Source organism: Ailuropoda melanoleuca, chromosome 16 (assembly GCF_002007445.2).
Source record: "Ailuropoda melanoleuca isolate Jingjing chromosome 16, ASM200744v2, whole genome shotgun sequence".
Lineage (NCBI taxonomy): Eukaryota > Metazoa > Chordata > Mammalia > Carnivora > Ursidae > Ailuropoda > Ailuropoda melanoleuca.
Window position 1 is genome coordinate 11,257,082 of NC_048233.1, and position 25,255 is coordinate 11,282,336.

The 25,255-nt window shown below is 45.3% G+C and overlaps 1 protein-coding gene across 2 annotated transcripts in view; it reads left to right on the forward strand.

Annotated features, from left to right (window-relative positions):
* The window catches only part of ETV6 (ETS variant transcription factor 6), a 141,773-nt gene that overhangs the window by 76,253 nt on the left and 40,265 nt on the right, over window positions 1-25,255 (forward strand). Inside the window, exons 2-3 of one of the 2 annotated variants that reach the window (XM_034645140.1) lie at window positions 14,193-14,413; window positions 19,075-19,239. In XM_034645140.1, the coding sequence (XP_034501031.1) occupies window positions 19,176-19,239 (64 nt within the window). In that variant the 5' untranslated portion in view covers window positions 14,193-14,413; window positions 19,075-19,175. The remainder of the gene's footprint in view (window positions 1-14,192; window positions 14,414-19,074; window positions 19,240-25,255) is intronic. The other variant, XM_034645139.1, reaches the window with a different exon arrangement.

Sequence of the window (25,255 nt, forward strand, 5' to 3'; positions counted from 1 at the left end):
TTTAATTCAGGCTAACAATGTCTGTCACCTCCATTCCTACAACAGCCTCTAACTGATCGCCTCGTACCAGTCTTGCTCTGTCCGAATTCATCTTCCACTTCACAGCTGGAGTGATCCTTCGAAAACAATATCTGATTATGTTACTCCCTTGTTTAAAATCCTTCAATGACTCTAAGTAGCCTGAGGATAACGTCTAAAGTCCTTAGTACAGCAGACAAGGGCCTTCCTAATAATGGCTAACATTTGTCACGTGCTTGCTCTGTGCCAGGCACTATTCTGAGCATAACAGACATGCTGCTCACAGCTCTCCGATGTAGGTCCCGTTTCTATTCCACTTTTAAAACTGAGGAAACCAAGGCACAGAAGTGTAAGTCCCTGGCCCAAGATCACACAGCTAGTAAGTCGGGAGCCAAGATTCCAACCCAGGAAGCCTGGCTCTAGGGCCACACTCCTACACACTATGTTACACCGTCCCTCCTTCTAAGGGCATGGCTTCTCATTCATTCAGAAATACTTATTGAATACCCGCCGTGTGCCAGAAACTGCTTGAAGCATCAGAGAAAGAACAGTCATCAAAACAGTTCTTCACTGCTGTCGTGGCTTTTTGTAACTAATTACAATAAAGATCAAAATATATGTAATCAGGAGTCTGCCTGTGGAGTCATAACAAAGGCTTTTTGAAAGCATATTGAGAGACTGGATGTCGAGATAAAATAACTTTAATGATGGTAATATTTGCTTCATTTAAATAGTTTTCCAGAGAATGAGATTGCATTTAAAAATTTTTATAGACATATCCTTTGATCTGGTGAACACCAAAAATAAATAAATAACAAAACATGTGGGGGGAAATCCTGTTTATATTCTAGTGAAGAAAATGAAAAATGAACAAGACTATGTAGATTAGATAGTGATAAATGCTAAAAGAAAAATAAAGCAAGAAAGAAAATAAAGAGGAGTCTGAGAACAGATGTGTAGTTTTATGTGAAATATCTAGGGAAGACTTGAAGGAAGTGAAGATAGCTGGGAGACCACTCCAGCCAAAGGATCAGCAAGTACAAAGGCCCTGAGGTAGGAATGTGCCTGGTATGTTTGAAGAACAGCAAAGAGGTCAGTGTGGCTGGAGCAGAATGAAGGAGGGAAAGGAAGGAAGGAGATGGGTCTAGACCGAGGTCAGATCACGTGGGGCCCTAAAGGTCATCTTAAGGACTTGGACATTAACTCTGAGTGAGATGGGAAGCCACTGGTTCTGAGTGGATTTTGAGTGGAGGAATGACATCATGTAAATTCTGAGCAGAGAAGTAACCTATTTTAGATGGATCCCTCTGGCCTGTATGTTGAGAATAGACTCTAGGGGAAACAGACTCCAGCTGGAAGCTGGAAGACCGGTGAGGGAGCTGTACCGGAAGCACAGATGGGAGATGATGGTGGCGAGGACTACAGTGGTAGCAGCAGACATGGTGAAAGTGGTCAAATTCTGGATACGTTGTGAAGGCAGAGCCCACAGCATTTGCCAGTGGATGAGATGGCTGCAAGGTGTGCGGCCCTGGCATCTGGGAGGCTGGACTTGGTGTTCTCTGTCGTGGGAAAGACCTGGAACAGCGGTTGGACAGGTGATAGCACGAGGGCAGTGGGGGACAGATCCAGTCCGCTGTGCCCATAAAGCATCGTCCCTCCCCTCCTGTAAATGCATGTTCCCCTGCCTTTCTGAGTTCTGTTCTACTGGAACCACTCAGTTTCCCACACCGGTTTTGCTCTCTCATGTGTCCAGGGCTTTGTATCTGCTGTTCCCTCTGCCAGCAAAGTTGTGACCCCATCCTTGAGTTCAGAAAGTCATCCCTGGCCTTGCTGTAATGCACTGGCCTGTCAGGGTCTCTTTAGGGTCCTTGTTCCCCATCAGACTTGAAAACCCAGTGTCCCTCCTGCACCTTGTACAAGACGCAATCCATAATGGGTGCCTGATCGGTCGGGTGGGTGGGCGAGCGGGTGGAGGGATGGAGAGATGGACAGATGAGCTCTCAGCACCATGAGACCAAGCTGTGTTTTGATGGCAATGATGGGAATTCCCCTGGAACACTGCCAGGTGAGATGATCACCCCAGACCGAAATGAAAGAAACGGCAGATGTCAGGAAGTTTTCATGTTCATCCTGGTGTGTGCATTAGAACACTCTGGCACAGCACCCCCACCTTCCCCGCTTCCCGCACACTCTCCCCACCTTCCTACCCCAGTTCTGGCTCCTGGGCATGTTAATCTGTAGCACCAGTGAACGTATACCCTCTACTCCACACATCCAGGTCTGGAGGGGAAGTTTTGGTTGTAAAACCGGAAGAGTGTTTAACCCAGTGACGTGCTGCGAGCTTGCCTTCCGCGGGCCTCCAGGTCTGCCAAAACCATCAGGCCTCATTATGTAGGAAGCTGCCTCAGCCAGGCATTACTAATTTGGGCATTACTAATTCGGATGCCTATTCAGGCAAATGAGCAATGAATGTAAAGTGCTTTTGTCAGTGAATTGCAAGTGAAGACTGGGGGTGGGGGGGGGCGAGTAAAGGGAAGGTGATAGAATGTTTTGAGTTTTTGCTTCATTTCCAGAAAGGACAGTCACTGCTTCCTGGAAGCGGCACTTGGCAACGAACATGGAGAATAGGAAAGATTTATTTCCCTTTGCCAGAGCTCAATAATTCAGCTTGAGTATTTCAAATCGATCCATTTCTTGCAAAGTTTCCAAGGGCTGCATTAAAAAAAGCCACTTTGAAAAATGATCACCGTGTGACAGCATCATTTGATGAGACCGGGGCGTCAGAGATGAGCCAGGTCTTCCAAACAGACATGACTCTCCTGAGAAAGGAGGCTTTTAGAAGCAGGAAAGGTGGGCTCGAGCTGACAGCAAGACCAACGGCACGTGCAGAGGCTCTGGAGCTGTAGGCGTCATTGCTCTGGGGGCTTTTTCTGAGATGAGCAGCTGACTCGCTCCTCCTCGGGCTTGTGTGGGGAATCTGCGACTAACACACAACTCCCTATTTCCTCGAGCTGCAGTTTGTCACTGAGCATGGGTTGGGGGGGCTTACCTGGGGAGATCGTCACCATGATCTAGGAGTACTGAGATGTGCAGTCACATTTTTGTGCATTTTTTTTTTAATTCCATAGTTCTGACATCTGTCAGTCTTGACTTTTTGTGGGAGGTGTGGAAGTACGGTTGTGAAAGGTTGGGTGTCCTTTTGCTGTTGTCGCGGCTGTTTTAGTCTCCATTAGGAGTTTCTTCCATTTGGAAGTTTTGTGTTCACTGGAATAGTTCTTCAGTCCTTTCGGTGGAAGAAGCCATGCTCGGGTCATGGTCTTGGGGTCATCAGATCAAGCTCCGCATTGGGCTCCACAGTTGGCGAGGAGTCTGCTCGGGATTCTCTCTCTCCCTCTTTCTCTGCACCAACCCCCCAAGTAAATAAATTAATTTACAAAAAAGAAAGAAAGGAAGAAGCCGTATATTCTGTCCCTTTCCATTGCCTATGGAGGCTATAGTCATTTGATCGTGTCTTCGCTCTGAATCCTTTTTTTTTTTTAAAGATTTTATTTATTTATTTGACAGAGAGAGAGAGAGATAGCCAGTGAGAGAGGGAACACAAGCAGGGGGAGTGGGAGAGGAAGAAGCAGGCTCCCAGCGGAGGAGCCTGATGCAGGGCTCGATCCCAGGACCCTGGGATCACGCACTGGGCCAAAGGTAGACGCTTAATGACTGAGCCACCCAGGCGCCCCCTGAATCCTCATTCTTTGGGCTGTGACTCCCTTTGGTGTGGCCAGAAAGCCCTCAGAGTAATGACCACACTTCTTTCAATTACTGCCAAGAAACCCGGCAAGGTTCATCCAGAGACATAAGAAAACAGGTGCTCTCTTTTATGAGATACCGGAGGGATGCTGTCCTTGCAAACCTGAAGCATTCCTGGACAGTCTAGGAAGATGGCATGGGAGCCGTGTCAGAGTCAAACTCTCAGAACTCACAGGCAAGAGCAGAGCAACTCCAGAGCACAGCCAAAGCCCGTGGACCAGAGCGGAACTGCTGACAAGCTAGCCCTGTGATCCAGTGGGGCTTTGACGGACATTACAACAGGAGAAGCCCAGAGCAGCCAAGAGGTGCTCACTGGGAATCGTGGAGGGCCATCTTGCGAGGAAGAGCTGAACATGAGGATCCTTTCACTGAATCCAAGAACAGTGCTTGCACATGGCCTGGGGCGAGGCCTACAGGCTCTGGAGCGTTCTAGTCTCTGTGAACTCAGGAATTCACCAGCCAGGTCCTCCTTCCAGGACCACCCCCACGCTGTTGGAGTGCGAGCAAGTTGAATAGGAAAGGGACAACAGAGACAGAGGAAAAAAGGTCCCCGAAAGGAAACAGAAGGAGGAAATTTCCACGAACGAGCTGCCATATATTTGAGCACTGCAGCAACACAACAGAAGAGAGAGCTTTGTCAAGTTGGAACACGCCTTGTTCTAAAAGTTCAGGAACGCTAATTTCACATGAAAACGAGCAACAGAGAAGTAGTGAGGTCAAATCCCACACAAGGTTTTTATCAGATGAAAGTTAAGAAGCAGAATAGGATTCCTGAAGAGAGCATGTCAAAGAGCCATGGCTTCAGAACCACCCGGAGCTGTAACCCGCCATCCAAATGAGCTGAAATTTGTTAAGAAAATGACATAAAATACGGGGGGAGGGGAGCAATACGAATTAGAATTAGGAAAACTTAGAAATGAAATGCCAGAACTCAGGAAACTAAATAAAAAGAAATTAAAAACGAAAGAAAAATCACTTCAGAAATGAAGAGCAAACTAGTAGGAATAAGATATACAAAAGGCAATGTTTAAGAAAAACAGAAGGTGGAAAACCGGAAAGTTTTTTAAGAGCCAAAAGAAATAAGAAAGTGATTTTTGAGAATTCAAGAGAAAGTGACAAATATTGAAGAGAGACGGGGAAATCTCAGCATGTGGGTATTAGGAGCTTGTGAGGAAGGAAACCAAGCAGACTCCTGTCTGCATCACTCCAGGCTCTGTCTCTGTGTTCACACGGCCTTCTCTTCTGTGCCCCCCCCCCGCCCCCATGTTCTCTCATAACGACACTTGTCATTAGACTTAGGTCCCACCCGAATAATCCAGGATGATCTCATCTCGAGATCCTTAACTCAATGATATCTGCAAAGATCTTTTTAAAAATAAGGTCACATTGGCAGGTTCCAGGGATTATGACATGGACATACCTTTTGGGGGCGCATACCACCGAACCCCCTACAGTTGCTGTGCCAGTGGACGGCAGACACAGGATTTGAATTTTATTTTATAATAAAGGAGCTAAAGGCAAATTGTAACGTTTCCAGCAAATGAGCAGTTCTTGCCAAGACACAGAAGTAGACAGCATGCTTTCTAAATGGCAGGACAATAGGAGGTCAGCCTGCCCCCCCACCTGCAGGCCTCACCGGCTCACGCTCTGCCCAGCCTCGGCGGAGCGTCCGTGCGCTGTGTGAATGAACAGTACTTGGGCCATCAGGGATGCGCCGCTCATTCCGCTCGGCTGTTTTTCAGACGCTCGAGTCAAAGTTAACAGACGCAGCCGTGTCAGCAGAAGTCAGGACGCTCGCATCTGTCCGTGTTGTAAGCGCCCACCCCTTTCCCAGCGCAGCAGTGGAAGCTCCTCTGAAAGTCATACCTCATAAACGTCTGTAGGTGGAAGTGAACAAAATCTCCTTCCCTTCGGAGCCTCTACCGTTCTGCCTCCTGGCTGCCCCAGACCCCCACTGTCCTTCAGACGTGAGGGTCCTCTCACTCATGCTCTGATGGCTTCATCTGACTGCCCAGCCGAGCCCAGGTGTAAACGGGTTATACTGAGTTAGGGTATTCCCTCCACCAGCCTCCCCTTCCTCTTCATGCCTTCATCCAAAGGAGGGAATAATCTGCAAGTGCAGACAAGACAGACGGCTGAGCCAAAGAGAAGGATATGTGGCAGCAGAGAGACTCCCTTTGGCCACGGAGCGTGTCTGCTGTTCTGGACTGTGGCGTGGGGTTGCTTTTGCTGTGTTTTTTCATTTTCCTGACTCCCCAGTGACCATGATAAGCCCTGAAAACCAGGGGATTAGTAACCTTCACAACTCAGGTAACAGGGAATTGAGCTGGTGAGAAGAAAGATTACAGCTTTTTTAATGGATCAATGTGCAACAGCCATTTCCCTGCAAAGATCCTCAGCGCAGAAGCAACAAGGGGAGGAGAAGTGGGGAGGAGGCTGTGACACGCAGGTACACACACACTCACGGACACACACGCAAACGCTTTAAATAGAAGCTGCTTCCCCAAGTTTGATTTTTGTCGTTCCCGAGGTGCCCGCAATGCAGTTGACATGATTTCCTCCTGCCTCTGTTGCCCCGTCAGGCTGCCCCTCGTGCCCTTTCAGCTTCGGCTCAGGCAGCCTGGCGAAGGAGAGCTGATGGGGCCCCAAAAGGCAGCCAATGGGGCCTTTGAAACACTTCGAATCATTCTCCAAAGTGTCAGGGAAGAGGCGAAGGAAGAAAGGGGGGAGGGGGAGGGAGAGGGAGAGTTCCCCTTAAAGGAGGACATTTTCCAGAAAAGCTTTGTCTTACAAGTGCGTTAGGTGGCTTGAACCCTGGTCACATCTGCCCTTTGGGCAGAGGATGTGTTTTCTGAGGGCTGTGGAGTGAGTGTTGCAAAAGTTAAACACTTCTTTCAGGCTCCCCTTTCCTGGCTCCTCCCCTCCCCCAGCCCCCTCCCTCCCAGCCTCCTGTTCACCCCACAGGACTCAGTGATAATAGGGACTGTCTCCATCCTGAGAAAAGGCAGCCTGCTTGTTTAAGTTTCCTTGGAATAAAGAGAACCCAGGCGGGAAGGGACCAGGCGCAGCTGACTGCACAAAGGAAAGCCTCTCCCGTGCCAGTGACGGGGCAGATCAGGCCCTGTCCGGAATGAGAATGAGTTCTGCTCTTGTTACACTTTGCAAAGGAATGCTCTGTGGACTGTGGCCTGCACAAGAGATGATCCTGTGTGGTTTAAAAGAGCAAGAGCGGGAGAGAAAGGGTATGCATTCTTCTTTATTCAGACACCCATAGTAGATCACCTGTGCTGTGTGGGTCATGCAAATCCAACGAGGTCCTTCTGTTCTCTGCACCCCTCTGTTTCCACTGCCGGGGAGAAGGCCTTCTTGTACCAGCTTTTCCCGGCAGTTCCAGTCTGCCCCCTAAATCTATTTGAGGAGCACTTCAACTCTTAATATCTATTTTCTTACATTTTCCCTCTTAAAAATGGACTCATGTACATAAATATCAGCAAAATTGAAAATAAAGTGTATCTTTCTGCCCGGCAGTGTGAGAAATGCTGCCCTTAATTGCCTCTTTCCTGCAGAAATCCATCTTTCAATCACATCTCTCCTTCGGTGTAGTCTCTGCTATCCCAGGTGCCTCACTGTTCATAAATTAAGATAATTTCCAGTGATTACTCTTCACTAGTATGAATAAAAACTTGCAGTATGTTAGCAATAGTTTCTTTTTTTTTTTTTAAAGATTTTATTATTTATTCAACAGAGATAGAGACAGCCAGCGAGAGAGGGGACACAAGCAGGGGGAGTGGGAGAGGAAGAAGCAGGCTCATAGCCGAGGAGCCTGACGTGGGGCTCGATCCCATAACGCCGGGATCACGCCCTGAGCCGAAGGCAGACGCTTAACCGCTCTGCCACCCAGGCGCCCCTGCAATAGTTTCTAAAATACCTGAGGAAGGGGCATTCCATATTTAAGGTCAGGTGTGTGCATTTCTTAAGGAAGTGACCCCCCCCCAAGAGTTGCCTTTCCTCATTTCATTGCCCCCACACACACACTTCGGAGTGAGACCAGGGCACCCTTCCTGCCTCTCTTCTCTTTCCTCCCCAAGATATCAGGAGCGATGTATGTGTGTTTCTCTTCTCACACCTAAATTGGTTCTTACCTGAATTGCCAGTACCTATCGTCAGGCCCATTTGCACACGCGAGGCTGAAAAATACTAACCCAATTCTCTAAGGGTCCCTAGATAAACTTGAGGTAGTCTATAAATTTCGAAATTGTGGGCAAATATTTGGGTGCATGTGCCTGTGCATTTCGAAAGAGTGTCTCTAGCTCTCACTGAATTCTCAGAGGGGTTCATTATCTCTGAAATGTAAAAAGTATGGCTCTAATCTGTGCCCCCTCTCCATTGTCACTCCCCACCCAGTCATCTCTCTTCTCAATAGACCTTTAGTTAAAATGTTGATATTTTGTTCATCGTGAATTTTTTGCATTCATTCTGATTTTTTTCAATAATGCATTCAAATATTAATTTCCCCGAAATATATGTTATTATCTTTCATACTTACTAAGTTTGGGGGACTGCCTTAAATTCTGCACCTGAAGTGAGTGCTTCACTTGCTTCACCCTAGTCCAGGACCTAAATGAGCCCCTAATCTAACCTTTCTTCTCCAGTCTCTCATCTGTTCCAATCCCTTCTCTACATCTCTTCCCGAGCCATTTTCCCAACCTGCAATGCACACCGGTGATGCCGGTCCCCTCCGTGAAGCCCTGTGCTGGCCCCACAGCTCCTGCCATAGACTTCACACAGCCTGTGAGAACCCTTGCTCTAGTTTCTGAAGCCCCGGTGAGCTGCAGAAAATACTTCAGTCTCCTGGAGAGGTGTGGCAAAGTACAGCTAATCTATCCAGTCTCGGTCCTACCCAACCCCCCAGCATGCACTGAGCCCTTTCCATGTACCAGACCAGTCTTTATATGGATTATCTCGTTTCATACTCAGATTTGTCCAAGGAGATAAATACTGTTCTTGGCCTCATTTCACTTCTGGGGAAACAGGTTCAGAGATGCAACTTACCCAAAACCACTGAGCTAGTAGGCGGAGGACCAGTATTTGAACATAGGACTGAGTCCAAAACCCAAGCTTTTATCCAAAATATTACATGCCTCTCACCATGTTGGGCTTGCTGCCCAAAAGCAGAAAGGGGAAGGACTCTTACGTCATGTTTGTGAGGATGAGTGGCAGGCTCTGGGCCAGTTTTGGCGTCAACAGGTTTGCTGATAACCGCTTTTGTGGATAAAACTGAGTGAAAGCCAAAAAAAAAAAAAAAAAAATCCACAGAATGAAGTCTATGAGAAAAAAATTTTCAGGGGAATTGAATATGACTTTGGATCTAAACATGAACGTATAGTATTCTTGCTTTTGGGATTTGGGCCAAAAGACGTTAAGTAGGACCTTCTAACCTCTACTCGAATACTCAGTGCTGAGAAACAGGGTAACCTGAGGACAAAAATAGTAAATGTTTTGGAACTTCTAATTCCCTAGACAGAATTTGTGTGCTGAAAGCAGTTTTGATCAAATAGAAACTCCAAGGTTAAAGGCAGACCCAGAGAAATGAGAATGTCGGGCTTATCAGAGTTACCTCCAAGACCAAGACCAGTTTGGGAGCCTGGAGGACTGGCCGTCAGGGAGGGAAGGGAGTCAGAAGAGGCTCCTGGAAAGTGCTCTGGGAAGCAGCTTGGGGGGCTGTGATGATTCTTGGTTTTACTTTGCAGGGTTTATTCTAAGGTAAACCCTGCCAGCCACGACTCCCTTTGCAGAGGGCAGAGGGGGGCCCTCTGGGCACTGCTCGAAGTTCTGGATCTACGGCTATCAAACCTGCCATGAGAAGTTGTGTTTTTGATTAATTATCCCTAGTGCCCTTGCATTGTTACCGTGCATTGCGGAGTGCAAGGGATTTTTATGTCCATTATTACATCTTTTGACCCAGACGAAGTTCACTGGACTGATACAGAAACCCTGGGGCTGGACTTCTGGTCCTATGCCCATTGTGACCTTGAGAAAGTCCCTCTATGTCTCTGAGCTTCCATTCTGTCAGCAGGTGCACTTGTGCCAGCCGTAGCTCCCTCATAGAATAGTTGTGGGATGCCACGGATGTGGCAGCCTATGGTGATAGCAAGGAACTGTACAAAGCTGACGTCGCCGACCTGATGAGAATGGTGGCGGGTGGGAGAGGGGTGGCAGTCGCAGGCTCCAGAGCTGGCCTACAGGTGGATTGAGGATCTTTGTGCAGTCTGCCATCACTGGGGAACCGTTGTGTGCCAAGCGTGATGTGAGAAGCACTGAGCAATCCCCATCAGCTCCATACATGCATGTTTTAATTCTTAACAGATGCACCTAACAATTAGCAGTTTTATCTCCCAGAAGGTAGAAGAAATTCAGTGCGGGGTGCTATGAATTTGGCCTCAGGTCTGACAAACAAGAAGAAATCGTTTGGCAGAGTAGAAATGATGGAAACTTCTGGTCAGAATGAAAACATCATCCCAGTGTTGGAAAAGGAAATGCAAGACGTGATCAGATGTGTTTTCAGACATTCAGAGGAGAAGTACCTGTGGTCTCGCGATCCGCAGTGCTCACGCACAAGTCAGAAGAGTTAGGGTGCTTTTGAAAGTGAACTTCTAGGGGCGCCTGGGTGACTCAGTCGGTTCTGGTTCTGAGCCTGGGTGGCTCAGTGAAGCGTCTGACTCTTGATTTCGGCTCAGGTCGTGATCTCACGTCATGTCACATCAGGCTCCATGCTCAGTGGGGAGTCTGCTTGAGATTCTCTCTCTGCCTCTCCCTCTGCTCTCTCTCTCTCTCAAATAAATCAATCTTGAAAAAAAGAGAAAGAAAAAGAAAATGAACTTTCTGGGGCGCCTGGGTGGCACAGCGGTTGAGCGTCTGCCTTCGGCTCAGGGCGTGATCCTGGCGTTATGGGATCAAGCCCCACATGAGGCTTCCTCTGCTATGAGCCTGCTTCTTCCTCCCCACTCCCCCTGCTTGTGTTCCCTCTCTCGCTGGCTGTCTCTATTTCTGTCGAATAAATAAATAAAATCTTTAAAAAAAAAAAAAAAAAGAAAATGAACTTCTGACATATGAGCTGCACAGGGCACTTACTGGGACAAAAGGGGAGGAAGGCAACTGAAGAAACTGATGAGGCTGTATTGGAGACATTCTCTGGGGAACTCAAATTTTAAATAGGTTTTTTTAAAATATAAAATTAATGTGTGCTTAATATAAAGAATTGGGAAATAAAAAATGAAAAGGAGACAGTAAGCATCACCTATAATTCCACAGAGTGACAGTTGGCTACTAATATTTTTATGTTTCCTGGGGCGCTTGGGTGGCTCAGTCAGTTAAGTGTCTGCCTTCGGCTCAGGTCATGACCCCAGGGTCCTGGGATCAAGCCCCATGTTGGGCTCCCTGCTCAGTGGGGAGTCTGCTTCTCCATCTCACTCTGCATTTCCCCCCTGCTCGTGTTCTCTCTCATGCTCTGCTCTCTCTCTCTCTCTCTCAAATAAATAAATAAAACCTTAAAAAAAATATCTTTATGTTTCCTGGCGATATTTTTCTGTGCATTGTTTGAGATTATCATACCTACATGCACATGCTATTGGCGTTCTTCCATATGAATAGGTACTCTTTATAAATATTTTGTGATTGGCTGCATAATTTTCTATCAGAGATATTGTCCATGGTTTGCTTAAGTAGTCCTCCTTCTTGATGTTCCCAGCTTCCTACTAGTAAAAATAACACTTCAATGAACATCTTTGTGCATGAACGATTTCTCTGTATCCTAAGTTGCTTTTTTAAGGTAGATTCTCAGAAGTTAACATTTACAGGGCTCTTAAATTACCACCAAGTTGTTTGCTAGAAAGATCATGCCAGTTTACCTGCCCGCTCTTTTGTGTGTACCAGCCTAATAAGCTCAAATTTTAAGATGTATATAGTAGATGGAAGAAAAACTTAATGAAAAGGAAAATGTACAAGAGCCACATTTAGACCTAGAAGGCTAATAACTGAGCGAGCTGAAAATTCACTGTGGAAGCTGCTTGAGGAAACAGTGAGTGTCGTAAGTGGTTTAGGAATAAGGACGGTATCAGGGTGCCTGGGTGGCTCAGTCCATTAAGCATCCGACTCTTGGTTTTGGCTCAGGTCATGATCTCAGGGTCATGGGATTGAGCCCCGCATTGGGCTCTGTGCTCAACAGGGAGCCTACTTGAGATTCTCTCTCTTCCTCTGCCCTTCCCCCCATTCTCTCTCACTCTCTCTCTCTCAAATAAATAAATAAATCTTTAAAAAAGAAAAGAATAAGCACAGTATCAGCACGCTGATTGGGGCGGATGGAGTGACATTGACAAGTGGCAAAGAGAAAACCAAACTATTCCACTTCTCCCTTTCTTCTCTCTCTTCCATCAAGGAGGATGATTGTCAGACTGAAACAAGTATTGCAAACACTGACATAAGGGAATTAAAGCCCAAGATGGGAGAATTGATGTAAAAGCAAATCTGAGTGGTTCTAAATAAATTCAAGGCTCTTGGCCCAGACAAACAACATAGGAGAATGCAGAACTTATAAGGGTGAGCTCACTGCAGGCCACTATGGTGATCCCTGAGGGTTATAGGAACTGGAAGAGGTACCGAAAGAAAGAATGTGAACCACTGTTCACCTGATCATTCAGAATTGAAAAGGAAAAGAGAATGTAGGCACAGACTAAAAACAGCGAGCAGGATTCGACTTCCAGATGAAATTCAGGACAGATTTTGAAACATACATGTTGTGAGCACTTAGGAGCAAGTTGTCCCTTCAGAGCCAAGCACCCGCTCCTTATCTTCTCCCTTTAGCCTCCTCAGTAAGGCTGTAGTTACATATTTATGGACATGAAGAAAGCATTTCATTGAATTTTAGATGGGTGTCTTTTCGACAGAGCTTGAAAAATGTAATCCAACTACCAGAGTATTTACATGGGTTGATCTTTGAACACTTGTGCCCAAAAGGTGCCGATAACTTGATCAGCACCCAACTGCAAGGAGGTGGCTGGTAGGTCGCCAGAGCGCTCCCATCCCAGCCCTCACCTCATCAGTATTTTGTCAGGAACCCGTTGAGGGTGAAGGATGCTTATCAAAGCTGCAGATGACATGACGCTGTAAAGTATGGTTGTTACTAGAAATAGAACCCAGTCTGGAGAGAAGGGCAAGTAAAAATGACAACAGTAGAAAGAGTAGCTAATATGTATTAGATATTAGTTATGGCCTCTTCACATTTGATGAGCACATCGTCCAGGGTTCAGTGGTACTTACTCATGGGTTGAAAATTGTCCCCATTTTTTGGTTGAGGCAAGTGAGATACAGAGAGGTTGAGTAACTTGTCTGAGGTCACACAGCTGGGAAATAGTATGCCGGTGCTCAGTGCCTGCATATCCACTGTGGAAATTCACACAACCACTGAAACGGTTCCCTCGCTCTTTTTTAAATCAGGACTTTAATTTGATATCCTGCCAAAACACTGGACAAGCTTAGACAGAGAGGTAGGTGGTTAGTAATATGGACTTTGAGCCAAGCCAGCTGGCTTGTCCGTTTCCTGGCTGTGTGACTTTGGCCGAGTCAGTTCACTTCCCTGTGTTCCAGTTTTCTCCTTTGTAAGTTGAGCTAGTGATTGTTTCTATCATGTGGTATTGCTCTAGGGATTCCGTGAGTTCTGTGCAGAGAGCACTGGGAACAGTCCCTGGCACACAGTAAGCTCTTGTAAGGATTTGCTGTTACTATGAGGTACTTGAGAAGGAGTGTGGCAGCGTTTTAAGAGTTGGGACTGTGGAGCCAGACCATCTGGGTTTGAATCCTAGCGCCACCATGTCCGGTTATGTGTGCCGCGGTTTTTGCTCATCTATAAAATGAGAATAAGAATCTTTGTAGAAGATATTCAGTCTGAGTGCCTGGCAATTGTTAGCTGCTGTTATCAGTGGACGTGTATTGTCCAGAGGAAGAAAGGTTCTGGTCCTGCCCCCGGTACTATGTTTAGGGATGGGAGCTGACTCTGCTCTCTGGAGGAGGTGGGCGGGTTGGTGAGGGTCTAAAAACTGCAGCAGAGAAGTTCTGTTTGGATCAGTTTAGGACATTTAATCTGAAGGCAGGATGACTAAGCAAGGAAATGATAACTTTCCTCATTCATGTCAAGGGTTACAGAATTGTTCTGTGTCATTGAGTCAAGTTATGACACAGCATGGGAGGCTGGAAACAGGGAACCTGGGCCAGCTTCATCGTGGTTCAGCCTCTTAACTTGTCCCGGCTTCAGTTTCCTAATGAGTAAAGATGGGTGGGAGTTGGCCTAGATCATCTCTAGGGTGTCTTCTCTTTTACAGTGCTATCCTGTAAGCCGCGGAATCTGCATCAAAATCCCATTTACACAGAGAGTTTGGGACAAAGGGTGTTTTGATGAATGTATATTGTGGCAAAAGACCTTGAACTGAGTATCGTTCAAACCAGTGCCATCATCTCGTGACTCCGAGCCCCCGTTTCCTCCTTGTTAAACTGAAATGAGAACATGACGGATTTCACGGAGCTTTTGTGAGAATCACGTGAGGTAATCTATGTGAAAGCACCTAGTCAAATGTCGTATTTATTATTGCCTTAGCCGGTTTATAACTTTTCCAAGAATCAGAATAGAAGAAAACACTCTTAAGCACCGCACTCTACTTAAAATAACTTAATCTGTTTTCCGAGACTCAGAAGATCATCCAGGAAGTTACAAAATCTCAGGGTCATCATTGTGAGCAGGGAGTAGTTCGGTAGAAAAAAGATCCTGGCTGTTTGTATTCTTTGATTTTTCGGATTCAGATGAAGTGGGAGGATGTTGAACCCAGAAAGGAATAGAGATCACGTACTCTAAGCCCCTCATTTTACAGAGGAAGCCACTGAGCCAGAGAGAAACTGCCCCAAATCAGCTGTTAACTAATGGGAGCTGTGGGGGTTAAATCCAGGTTCCTGACTCCTAGTGCGCTTGTCATCATTAATCCAAACATAACTCAGAAAGCTTGAAGTCAGGCTAAGAATGTACTGATGAAGGTGGCTGCTCCTTTGACCATGGAATGGAAGAAATATTAGAAGGAAATTTAGGGCCTGGGTGTGTCATTGAGGGGTATGACACCATGAACTTCACTTGACCCACTTGGAAAAAAAAAAACACAGTAGAATTCTTAGGAATTTTTCTTAATCACAGCAGTTCATTTCTTCTGTACAAAATTCTTCTCCAATATGCTTTGAAATGAATTGACATTAAAAATGCAGGTCTTAGTATGGCTCTCGTGGGTTTGTGATGTGCACGGGGAGTAGTGTAACAGAGGTGCAGAAAAATGGTCTCTACTCTTCCTTTTACTATGATTAGTAATATCTGTATTATCCATCGTTGCTGAGTTAGAGTCGCTGGAGATAACCGTAAAGGCGGTTCTGTGTGATACCTTCTCCCTCATCTTGCCCGTGGGGCTTCAGTTACACTAGCAGCTGTGAGCCATGTCAAGTCTCAAGGCCAGAGCCCGTGAGCAGTGAGTACCCAGTGAGGGCGGCACTTTATTCCTGGATGTGTTCAAACTAGAGGGCCACCTACACCTCCCTCCTCTTCCCATTTGTAAATCTACTTCTCCAGGGATATACAGATTTTTTTTTGCCCTATTTTTATCACTTGAGAAAGCCTCCAAGGATCAAAGTCTGGGATGGGGAGGATTCAGTTCACTCAGTCTTTTCTGAATCCCTAATAGATGCTGAAAGTCAATCTGAATTCTTTTTTTTTTTTTAATTTTTTTTTTAATTTTATTATTATATTATGTTAGTCACCATACAGTACATCCCCAGATTCTGATGCAAAGTTCGATGCTTCATTAGTTGCGTATGGGTAGTAAGGAGGGCACGTATTGCATGGTGCACTGGGTGTCAATCTGAATTCTGACTCTGGGTGGGAAATGCATGCGTAAGCATAGCGTGAGGGATAAGAGCACAGACTCTGAAACCACACTGCCTGGGTTTGAATCTCAGCCCCTCTTGTTACCCTGGCCATATGACCTTGGGCAAATCCCTTCGATGCACTGAGCCCGAGTTCCCTGATCTCATGGGATTGTTGTGAGCATGCAGTTAAATGAACTTATATTTATAAAGTGCTTACAAGAGTGCTGGATGATAGATGTGCTTAATAAATGACTATTAAGCAAATTAAATGGTCCTAATTAGACAGACTTGCCTCTGGGTCCAAGGCTCTATTCCATTTAGATGCTGTAACTCCCAGGCCTTAAGGCTGTTAGGTTTGAGGAAAGGGGGCTTCCTTTTCCTCAGTCGTTCTAGTGAATTAAAGAGGAAACAGCAGTAGGACTTGACTTTGAATGCTGTAGTTTCTCCAGCTCTTTCCAGAAGCTCGGTGAATGTGTCTGCCTTCTCTTTATGCTAAGGGAAGAGTAGCGTCTCTGTCCTGGGTGACCTCGAGTGGGCAGCTTGGTCTGCTGGGGTCACTTTGGTAAACCTGCTAGGATTACCATGGTATTCCCTGGACTGCCCGTGACTTGATGGGCCCCTTTTGCACACAGCCCAGAGCACTCCTGTTGGTTCCCCAGAAGGGGGTTTCCGCAGTGGCTCTGCTTGGCTTCGGGGACGGGACTGTGGGAGACATTAATGGGAAGTGAAAAGAGAAACTGTCGCCCTTCACCAGCAGGGCTGTTGGGAGTGTGTGACTCTTCTTGTATTTAGGGAAAAGATTACTCATGAGTATTTTCTTCCATAGAATATAAAGAACCTCAAATTACTACTTGTGTCCCCCACCCCCTTCTCACCCGCCTCCCTCCGGTTCAGTGAATCCTCTGCGTTTTACTCTCATTTCCCCTCCCGAGTGGGATTCGGTTCTGTATTTGCTCCGGCGCTCACACTTGCAATAAGCTCCCCCGTTGTTTTTCCTGTTTCTGCCTGAGCGTCTTCTGCTCGTGGTCCACCGACGACCAAGGCTTTTTCCTAGGCCAAGCTTGACTGGAACCTCGCACTTGGCCCCCAGTATCTGGCTGTACCCACGCCGTTCATGTGAAGGAGAGGAAGGGGAAAGTGCCTAGTAGCAAATCACTAATCACCGTGCTGTTCCTGTGCAAAGGTGACACCACTGACAATAGGAAGGAAATGTTAAGGTTTTTTTACCTGTTCAAAAGTGGAGATTTTGAGGTGCAGAGCCATCCTTACTACCACTCCCATTTCGTTGGGATTCCAGATATGTGTTTTCAAGGTCGTTGGAAAGAGTGGGGGCACCTTCTGTACCCAAGGACCGTTTTTAATAGGCATTACTTCTTGGCACATGTAAGAGTCAGAAACAAACCTTTGAACCGTGTTTTATTCTCAAGATCGTACAACAGTAGCATACCACACATTCTTATTTCGTGATGCCGCTTTTTTTTCCATGTAAAATTATCGAACGTACAAAACAAGAAAAAGAACTCTTAAATGCCCATCTCTAATTAGGCCAGCACCCGTAGTTCTTTCTTAATGCCCCACACGACAGCCTACTTTAGAAAGGACTTCCCCAGAGCTCAAGGAAGCCAGCTACCATCCTTCAAAGCTAGACTTTGCAAAGGAGCCACCTGGAAGACAGAGCCCATAGTCATGCCCAGAGGCCCTGGACCTTCTCCAAGGGATTGAGCTGCTCATTCCCTGGTCCGCTAGGGAGGAAAAGCAGCCCATCCAAGTATACCAGACAGTTCTTTGTGATGCTTAAGGATGAAAAGGTGACTCTTTCCAAGATCAAGCTGAAGCGCACTTTTATAGCACACCCGAGTCTCCTTAGCGAGTTTAAGTAACTTACTGGAGGAACTGACTGAAGCTCCTCGTAGCAAACCCTGATTCCGTTGTGCTTGAACTATTAATTCATGCAATATAGTTTTAGAGAATGAAGCTCTGTGGAGGATCCAGCTTCTTGCAACCCGTCCGTTCTCATTTTGGTCTCAGGATTGCTTTCAACTCTTAAGAATTATTGAAGACCCCAAAGAGCTTCACTCATATGGATGATATCTATCTATATTTACCATATTGGAATTAAAGCTGAGAATTTAAAAAAATACTTACTGAAAAATAGTAAGCTAAGCTTATATTAGCAAAAGTATATATTTATGAATATATCTTCCAAAACAAAAAAAAAAGTTAATGGGATAAGTGTCCTTGTGTTATATTTTTGCAAGTCCCTTTAATATCTGGCATCATAGAAGATGGCTGAGTTCTCATGTCCGCTGCAATATCACATATGCAGCTTCTAGAAAATTCCACTATATCATGAATGAATGAGAGTGAAAAAAGGTCAATAACCTCTTAATATTGTTATGGAAACAGTTTTGACTTCATAGACACCCTGAAAAGTTCTTGGGAACCCTGAGGGGTCCCCAGATCACACTTTGAGAACCACTGTTGTAAACCACTTAAATGATACATCAAAGATTTCCCATAAGAGCAAAATGAAATAAAAATACAGACTCACAGTCAGGCAACCAGAAAGATCCAGCTTGAGCTACCCTCTTACCCTAAGCTGCAGCCCTCCCTTTGGCCCACTTCTGGTCCTACGCAGAGTCCAAGTACCACCCCCACCAGGAAGTTCTAACGTCAAAAAAGTAGAATAAAAAGGCAAAAGACCTTTTATCCTTACTTTGCCCTCTCATTCCCAGAGGCTAGCCTGATAGTTTCCCAGAGGCTGAGTGAACTATTCTTCCTGGAAGAAGTTTCAGGGAACACTTCATTATTTGGCAGCTCTCGAAGGTCAAGCCCAGCTCTGGAACATTCTCACTTCAAAAGGACAGTGGGTGACAATCAGCTCAGCTGTGATTCTAAGGTCCCCTCCAAAGCACGTTGACATCTGCCATGACTCTGAGTCCCTTGGGTGTTTCAGGCCACTGAAGAGCCTCAGCTTTAGGGCATACCTGGAATCAAGACAGCCTAGGGAGCTAGGCAAGGAAGGGCAGGGCACTAAGACCTAGGGTCCATTGAAGACACAAGAAAGGATTTGTCTTCTCATTTTGCCTCTAAGTAAATAGCTCATTGGATGCCACACTTTGGCACTTACAAATCTTGAGCTTTAACTTGAGATTCAGAGTTGAACATAAGGGCTCTTCAGACGTGGAGACTCGATTTTATTAACCATTCGGAAAGCTTTTCCTTTTATTCCAACTGTCTAACTGACAAGACCTTCTTTTTTTCTCTTTCTCTCTCTCTCTTTCTGCCTCGCTCTCTCTCCCACAGGCTTGCAGCCAGTTTACTGGAGCAGGGATGACGTAGCCCAGTGGCTCAAGTGGGCTGAAAACGAGTTTTCTTTAAGGCCAATTGACAGCAACACGTTTGAAATGAATGGCAAAGCTCTCCTGCTGCTGACCAAAGAGGACTTTCGCTATCGATCTCCTCATTCAGGTGAGAGTCTGGACCCCTGACACGTGCTCAGCTGGGACAATCTGTTAGCCGTTGGTTGGTCTTTGCCAGCAGTCATCATGCCCAAGAAATCCCCACAGTAGGCCACCAGGAGCACAACAACAATGACCTAAGCTTAAGAGAGGAAAGATCTTGCTGACATAAGTCAGTTTGAGGGGAAAAGAGGAAGAGTTTCCAGGTCAAGGGGAAACTTTGAAGGTTGGGAGAAGGAACCCACTTAGGACCTACAGACACTGAAGCTTAAGGGATCTAGTTGTGGCCATGAAATCAAGAAGAAAATGAATTCCAGCTCTTTCACTCTGCCTTGCTCCTGATTCGGAAACATTTGAAAGATGCTTAGGAGTAAGTACAGGTGGTGAACTGCTCAGTGAAAACCAAAGACAGAAGAGGAAGGGGCATGAGCCCTGATAAGGTAGATGGAGTGGGAAGAAGAGACTTGAGGGAACAGGAGGTAAGGAGGGGAAGAGGTGGAGATCCCAGGGGCTAAGGCAAGCTTAGAAATAAACTCAGAGGGCTTCAGGTGACTCCCTTTGCAGCACTGAACTGTGAAGTATTGCATCTTGTAGCTTATAGAGATCCTGAAAAGTACACATGGAAAACTTCTCGGTTCATCTAACTAGGCAGTTTTGTCAAAATAAGGGCTCCTAAGACTCCATGGGAAGATTCGATTCGGTAAAGAGCTTTTGTACCTGCAGAGTGTGTTGCTGACTTTAGGTAAGACTTCAATTATACTTTCTAATTTCATTTCTTAAACATTATGGGTATTAGCAGATAGTTATTTGGGAACTCCATATGTGAAAGGGGACCTTCAGTCTGGGGTTTATGCCTCTTGAGGGGCCAGTTAATTCAAATACCAACAGGCCATCCTCTCGAGTCTCATCGTGGCCAATTTTGATGTGACTTGTCCGGGAGAGACTCTCTTTGTCTTGCCAAAGGGCAAAGATCCTGCATAAGGTCTTGGCATAGTTCCAGCGACGTTCAACCCTTATTTACTCCTGGAGGCCTGCCAGAAGTTAATAAACTAACCGTCATGAGGAAGCATCACCATCACAGGGGGTGAGATAAGGATATAGAACAGTATCTCCCCTGCTTTTCCCAATTGCAGCAGACCGTTTATATGAGGAAATGATAAAGGGAAGTTTCCCCCAGAAGTAGAGATGTTATTGAAACTTGAAAGTTTATTATCTTTGAAAAACAGATCATTTTTAAGGTTCTACAAAAGAATGGAGGCAGACACACCTGAAACATTTTGTCTCAAATCGTTGATTCTTTCTGTAGTCTCAGAATAAGAAAACTAGAGCAACCATATATGTAAATGAAACTAACCTAAAAGGAAACTAAATAGTTCCTTTTAACTTAATGCAAAAATACTTACCTTGTCTGTTCTCGTGAAAACACAAAGGTGTACTCAAAGGGGCAAAGTCACCTCTCTGGAGGAAAGGAGCTCTTAACTTTTTAGTGTGTTCTAGAAAAACCATTCATGTCAGGCAAACAAGGGAAGACACAGTGATGTGTTTTGGTGGGATTTGACTTAGCCCTTAGCCCAGCTTTCCTCTGTGAGTCTATAAGCAACCCCCTTGTTATATCTCAGATACTCCTTTTTGTTGCTGATTTATTTTTCTCCCTGGTGACCTCTGTCCACTTTACTTAGAAACCAGATTCTCTCTGCTCAAGGCTGAAAGCAAAGATAGGCAGCAGCTTCCCAGTCGTCCCTTGCCATTTTGTCAGGTCTCTGCCAGAATGGGCCATGTGGAAGATGGACAGGATCCCGTGGTTCTGTTAGAGACGATTGCATTGAACCTAATGGCAAAATGAAGCTGGAGAGGAGAGAGGACAGGGTAGGATGGGGTTTATGAAAGAAGGAGTAGAGTTGGTGTGGGGCACAAAGGATGGGATGTGGAACTGAGAAGAACATTCCAGGTCACTGGAGCAGCGTTAGCTTAGTGTATTTGGATGATGGTGAAATAGCCCATCTGATGAAGGGAAGAGGCAGGAGGTGGGAGGCCAGATGAAGCCAGTACATTGGGCTGGTCATGAGGTGCTTAGACCCCCGTTAAGTGGCAGTAGAAATTCGTTTGGTGAGTATTTACCGAGCCCCTCCATGCTCGAGGTACAGAAGTATGGGCTAGGGAGGTTCAGGGATAGCAGGGGTGATTTCTGGCTGGGTTGTCAAACAAAAGCTCCAGGGTATGGTCATGGAGCCAGATTTTGAAAGCTTGGAAAGGCAACCAAGGCGGAGGAATGAAAGGTGCTAAAGAGGAACTGTAGGTCAATTGGTGTGGAGATGGAGTTCCGAGATAAGGCCATGCAAATTCGATCCTCTGTTTGAAAACACTGTTTGAAACACTGTCCATCCTCACCCATCACCCCTGCCCGACTCTGATTGCCTTTTCATATTTGAAGTTCTACTGACCTTTTTCAGGAAAGCTTTTCCCGATTCCCATCCCTGCTTCCCTAACTTTGCCCTGCCTTCCTCTCCTCCACCTCTTCCCGCCTCAGCCTGGGTTAGATGCTGTTCCTCTTATCACAGAGCATACCCTGATTCTGGCGTGGCTACACACACACACACACACACACACACACACACACACACACACGCCATGTTATGTGTGATAGGAAGCTCCTTTGGACAAGGGGCTGTGTCTTGTTAGGCTGACTTGTCTCCAGTTGGCACTCAACAAATATTGATTGAGTTGTGACCCAACACATGAGTCCCTTAAAGCCCAGGTTAGGAAGTTTGGATTTTATTTTGCAGGTAGTGGGCAACCACTGACAGGTTTTGATCAGGAGAAGAATAGATCTTGGAGCTCTCCCTTTGGAGCAGACCTTGGCCATCGGTGCCAGAGGGTGGACTCATAGGGTCCCTAAAAACAGGAGACCTAGTTAGAATGTTCTTGCTACAGTCCTCATTGGAGACGTTGAAATCCAGAACGAGATCAATGAGAGTAAAATCATAGTACTTCAGGCCCAGAATGGTGAGCTAAGATGAGGAGCTCGTGTCTAGGAAGCGCTAAGACTCATTTTAGCCAAGTGACACCATCACATCCCAAAAGACGTGTCCTCTTCTGCAACTGGAATTCTGAGGCCAGAGCCAGGCCAGAGCTAGCAACAGTAGATGGGAGCATTATCCCCATTACATTGAGCTGGCAATAAAGAGAAATGTATCCTGTGGGTGATTTAATTAAGGGATCAACCAGAAAGCTGTGGCCAGAATTTCGAAGTGCTACCTGCCAGTAGGGGCTGCAAGAAAACTTGCCACAAAACAGAGGGCTGTTGTCAGAGGGTTTGGAAACAGAGCTAAGAAGACGTTAGGAAGACATTCTCATTAGGAAAAAGGTCAGTAGAACTATGTGCTACCCCACCCACGTAGCAGGGTAATGAAGGCACGATCGACCTGCCGGCATTCTCCTTAGGTAGATACAAGGTATGGATAGAAAATCTTCCTTAGCTCTCAGATGTCACATTTGCCAGTGTTTCTCCTGACATGGGCTTTCTGGGTTAGCATTTGATGTAGTAGCTCTCCCAAGGCCCGGGTTCTCTGCATGACTCCTCTGCAGGTCACAGTACTTCATTGGCCCCTATTTTCCTCCTCCATAAAATGGGATTTTTACCATATGGATCCTGAGCTCCCTTCCACTCTTGACAGTTCAGCTCTATTTCAAGCATGAAACAGTGTTCAGCATGGACCTCCTACCCCATAGGCAATGAATAAATACTCTGATCCCCTTCAACCTCTATGCCTTGTAAAACTCATACTTTACCCATTTTTTTTCTGTCTTTCTTTGAATCTTTTTTTGCTGCCAAAGATGAATCAGCAGCAGCTTCGCAGTAGTCATGGGGCTGCTGGAATAAAACAAAAGTATCTGGTTGCCCCGTCACCATGAATGGATGTTTATAGCTTCCTCCCAGCCTTGTTTCCTGCCTGGCCTCACCCAGAATTATGCTCTCTGTATATGGAAATAACATTCTGCTCAACACAACTCATTTCAAATGTAGAGAGGAGGGAACGGGACCCAGTGAATTATAATTACCTGAAATGTTAATGCGTCTTAAGTCCAAATATGGTAGCCTCTCTGAACTCCACGTTCTCTGGCCAATTTGACAAACTGCACTTATCTCGTCCATTTCCAGAACAAGACTTGTCCATTTTCAACTACTAGAATAGAGCAGGGAACATGCACGATGTGCTTTACGTAATTATATTATCTCCAAACGGAAGATTTTAAGGCTGAAGATAAATGGGATATTTTCTTCGGAATATCCTCCCAGTTAGAGGATATAAGATAGTGAATTTATAACATTTGCAAAGCTAGAGAGTAAATGTAAAGGAACTGTAACTTTATAAAATTGTGCCTTTACAGGATAATTTTACCTACTCTTTGAGCTACTCTTTGCTTCCTTAAATAGTCTGGGATGATTTAAGGTCAAAGGAGTGTTTGATCATTTGACCACTTTGAGACTTGAGAAAACATATGGATAAGAAGGAACAGACAAGTTAGCGTTGATATTCACTCTTGTTTAGAGTCAGTCATTGTAAGACATCAAGGTGGGGTGGATTTATATATGCATTTTTTATAAGAACAACAGCAACAAAAACCACAAGTCATCTTCAATTTAATTCATGTTAGTCTCTCTGTTGATGCTAAAAAATGGAAAATAAGCCTAGTTTCAAAGTTCCTTCAGTTCAACGCAGCAAAAAATGTATGATGGGTTTACTAAGTAAATCAGTCATTTAACATACCAGAATGTGATGTTGTGAATTATCTCTTCTCTCTCCAACACACCAAAACCTTTGTTTTTGGAAATATGCTTTGCTTATGACCTTCAAATATAGTAAAATTCCCTTTCAAGGTTAAACGGAAAATGCTGATCTTTATCTTCATAAAGTTCCTCCTTGGACCAACTTGCTTATTCATTTCTGTTAAGCAATGGTAGGTGCATTTGCTGGGTTGAGTGGCTGGGTCAACTGGCTATTTTAGAATCAAGTCGCAGAATCTGAGGGGATGGGTCACAGAGGGGAATTATAGTCCTGAAGTGTGGGAGTTGTAGTAGGCATGACCCTTGATTGAGACACCCAGGGTTGGCTCTTTCTTCTCTTTCTATGAACAGAGCAAAAAAAAAAAAAAAAAGTGTACAGACATCAGAGAAATGCTTAGATGGGTTAATTACAGAAAGGTCATTTAATTTCTTAGCACTTCGCTTTTCCCATTTGTGAAATGGTGGTGATGACCGATCCCTCTGCCGTATGGCGTGATATTATAATGTGTAAAACATACAGCACTTCCTTTAATAAAGCATACACTCATTTTACAATATTTGTATTTCCACAGAAGCTTATTTTTTTGTTCATCTGTAATATCTCTTCATGTTCTGCATCCAGCTAAAGGAAGTTGTCTTAACAGTATCTCTTTCCTGATTTTTTCTTGTCTTAAAGACGATATTCAGATTTTCCCACAACCGGCTCCCTTTTTCTCAGGATCTCTGTGCCTAAGACATAGATATCAAACGAAATCCCAAATACTTGTTCCTAAGTGAAAGACTAGCTTATGTTTATGGTTACAGAGGCACTCTGTATTTAATAAAAAGGCCTGTCATTTAATCAGCCTGCAAAAATGGACTGAATGGAATTTTCAGAAAATAAGGTCGAACAGAGTTGGAAAACCAGGCAGTCCCTTGATGAGAGGGGCCTGTCATGGGCACCAGGGGGACCTCCCTGGGCCAGTGCCCACAGTGGCATTCTCACTGAATTTACACTGAAACCGAATGACCCGAGGCTTTGGACTTCATCCTCAACATCTTCCATGGGCAGAAAGGACCCAGCAGAGAGAATTTGATGACAAATCTGAAATGTATCTCTTCCACCCTTGCACTTTTTTAATTTTTTTAACAAATTGGTCAAAAGGAAACTAAAATCTCTGAATAAAAACAGAAGAGAGAGAGAGAAAGAGGAAAGAGAACGGTTTGCAAATTTAAGAAAGTGTTACTTCAGATAATCTTC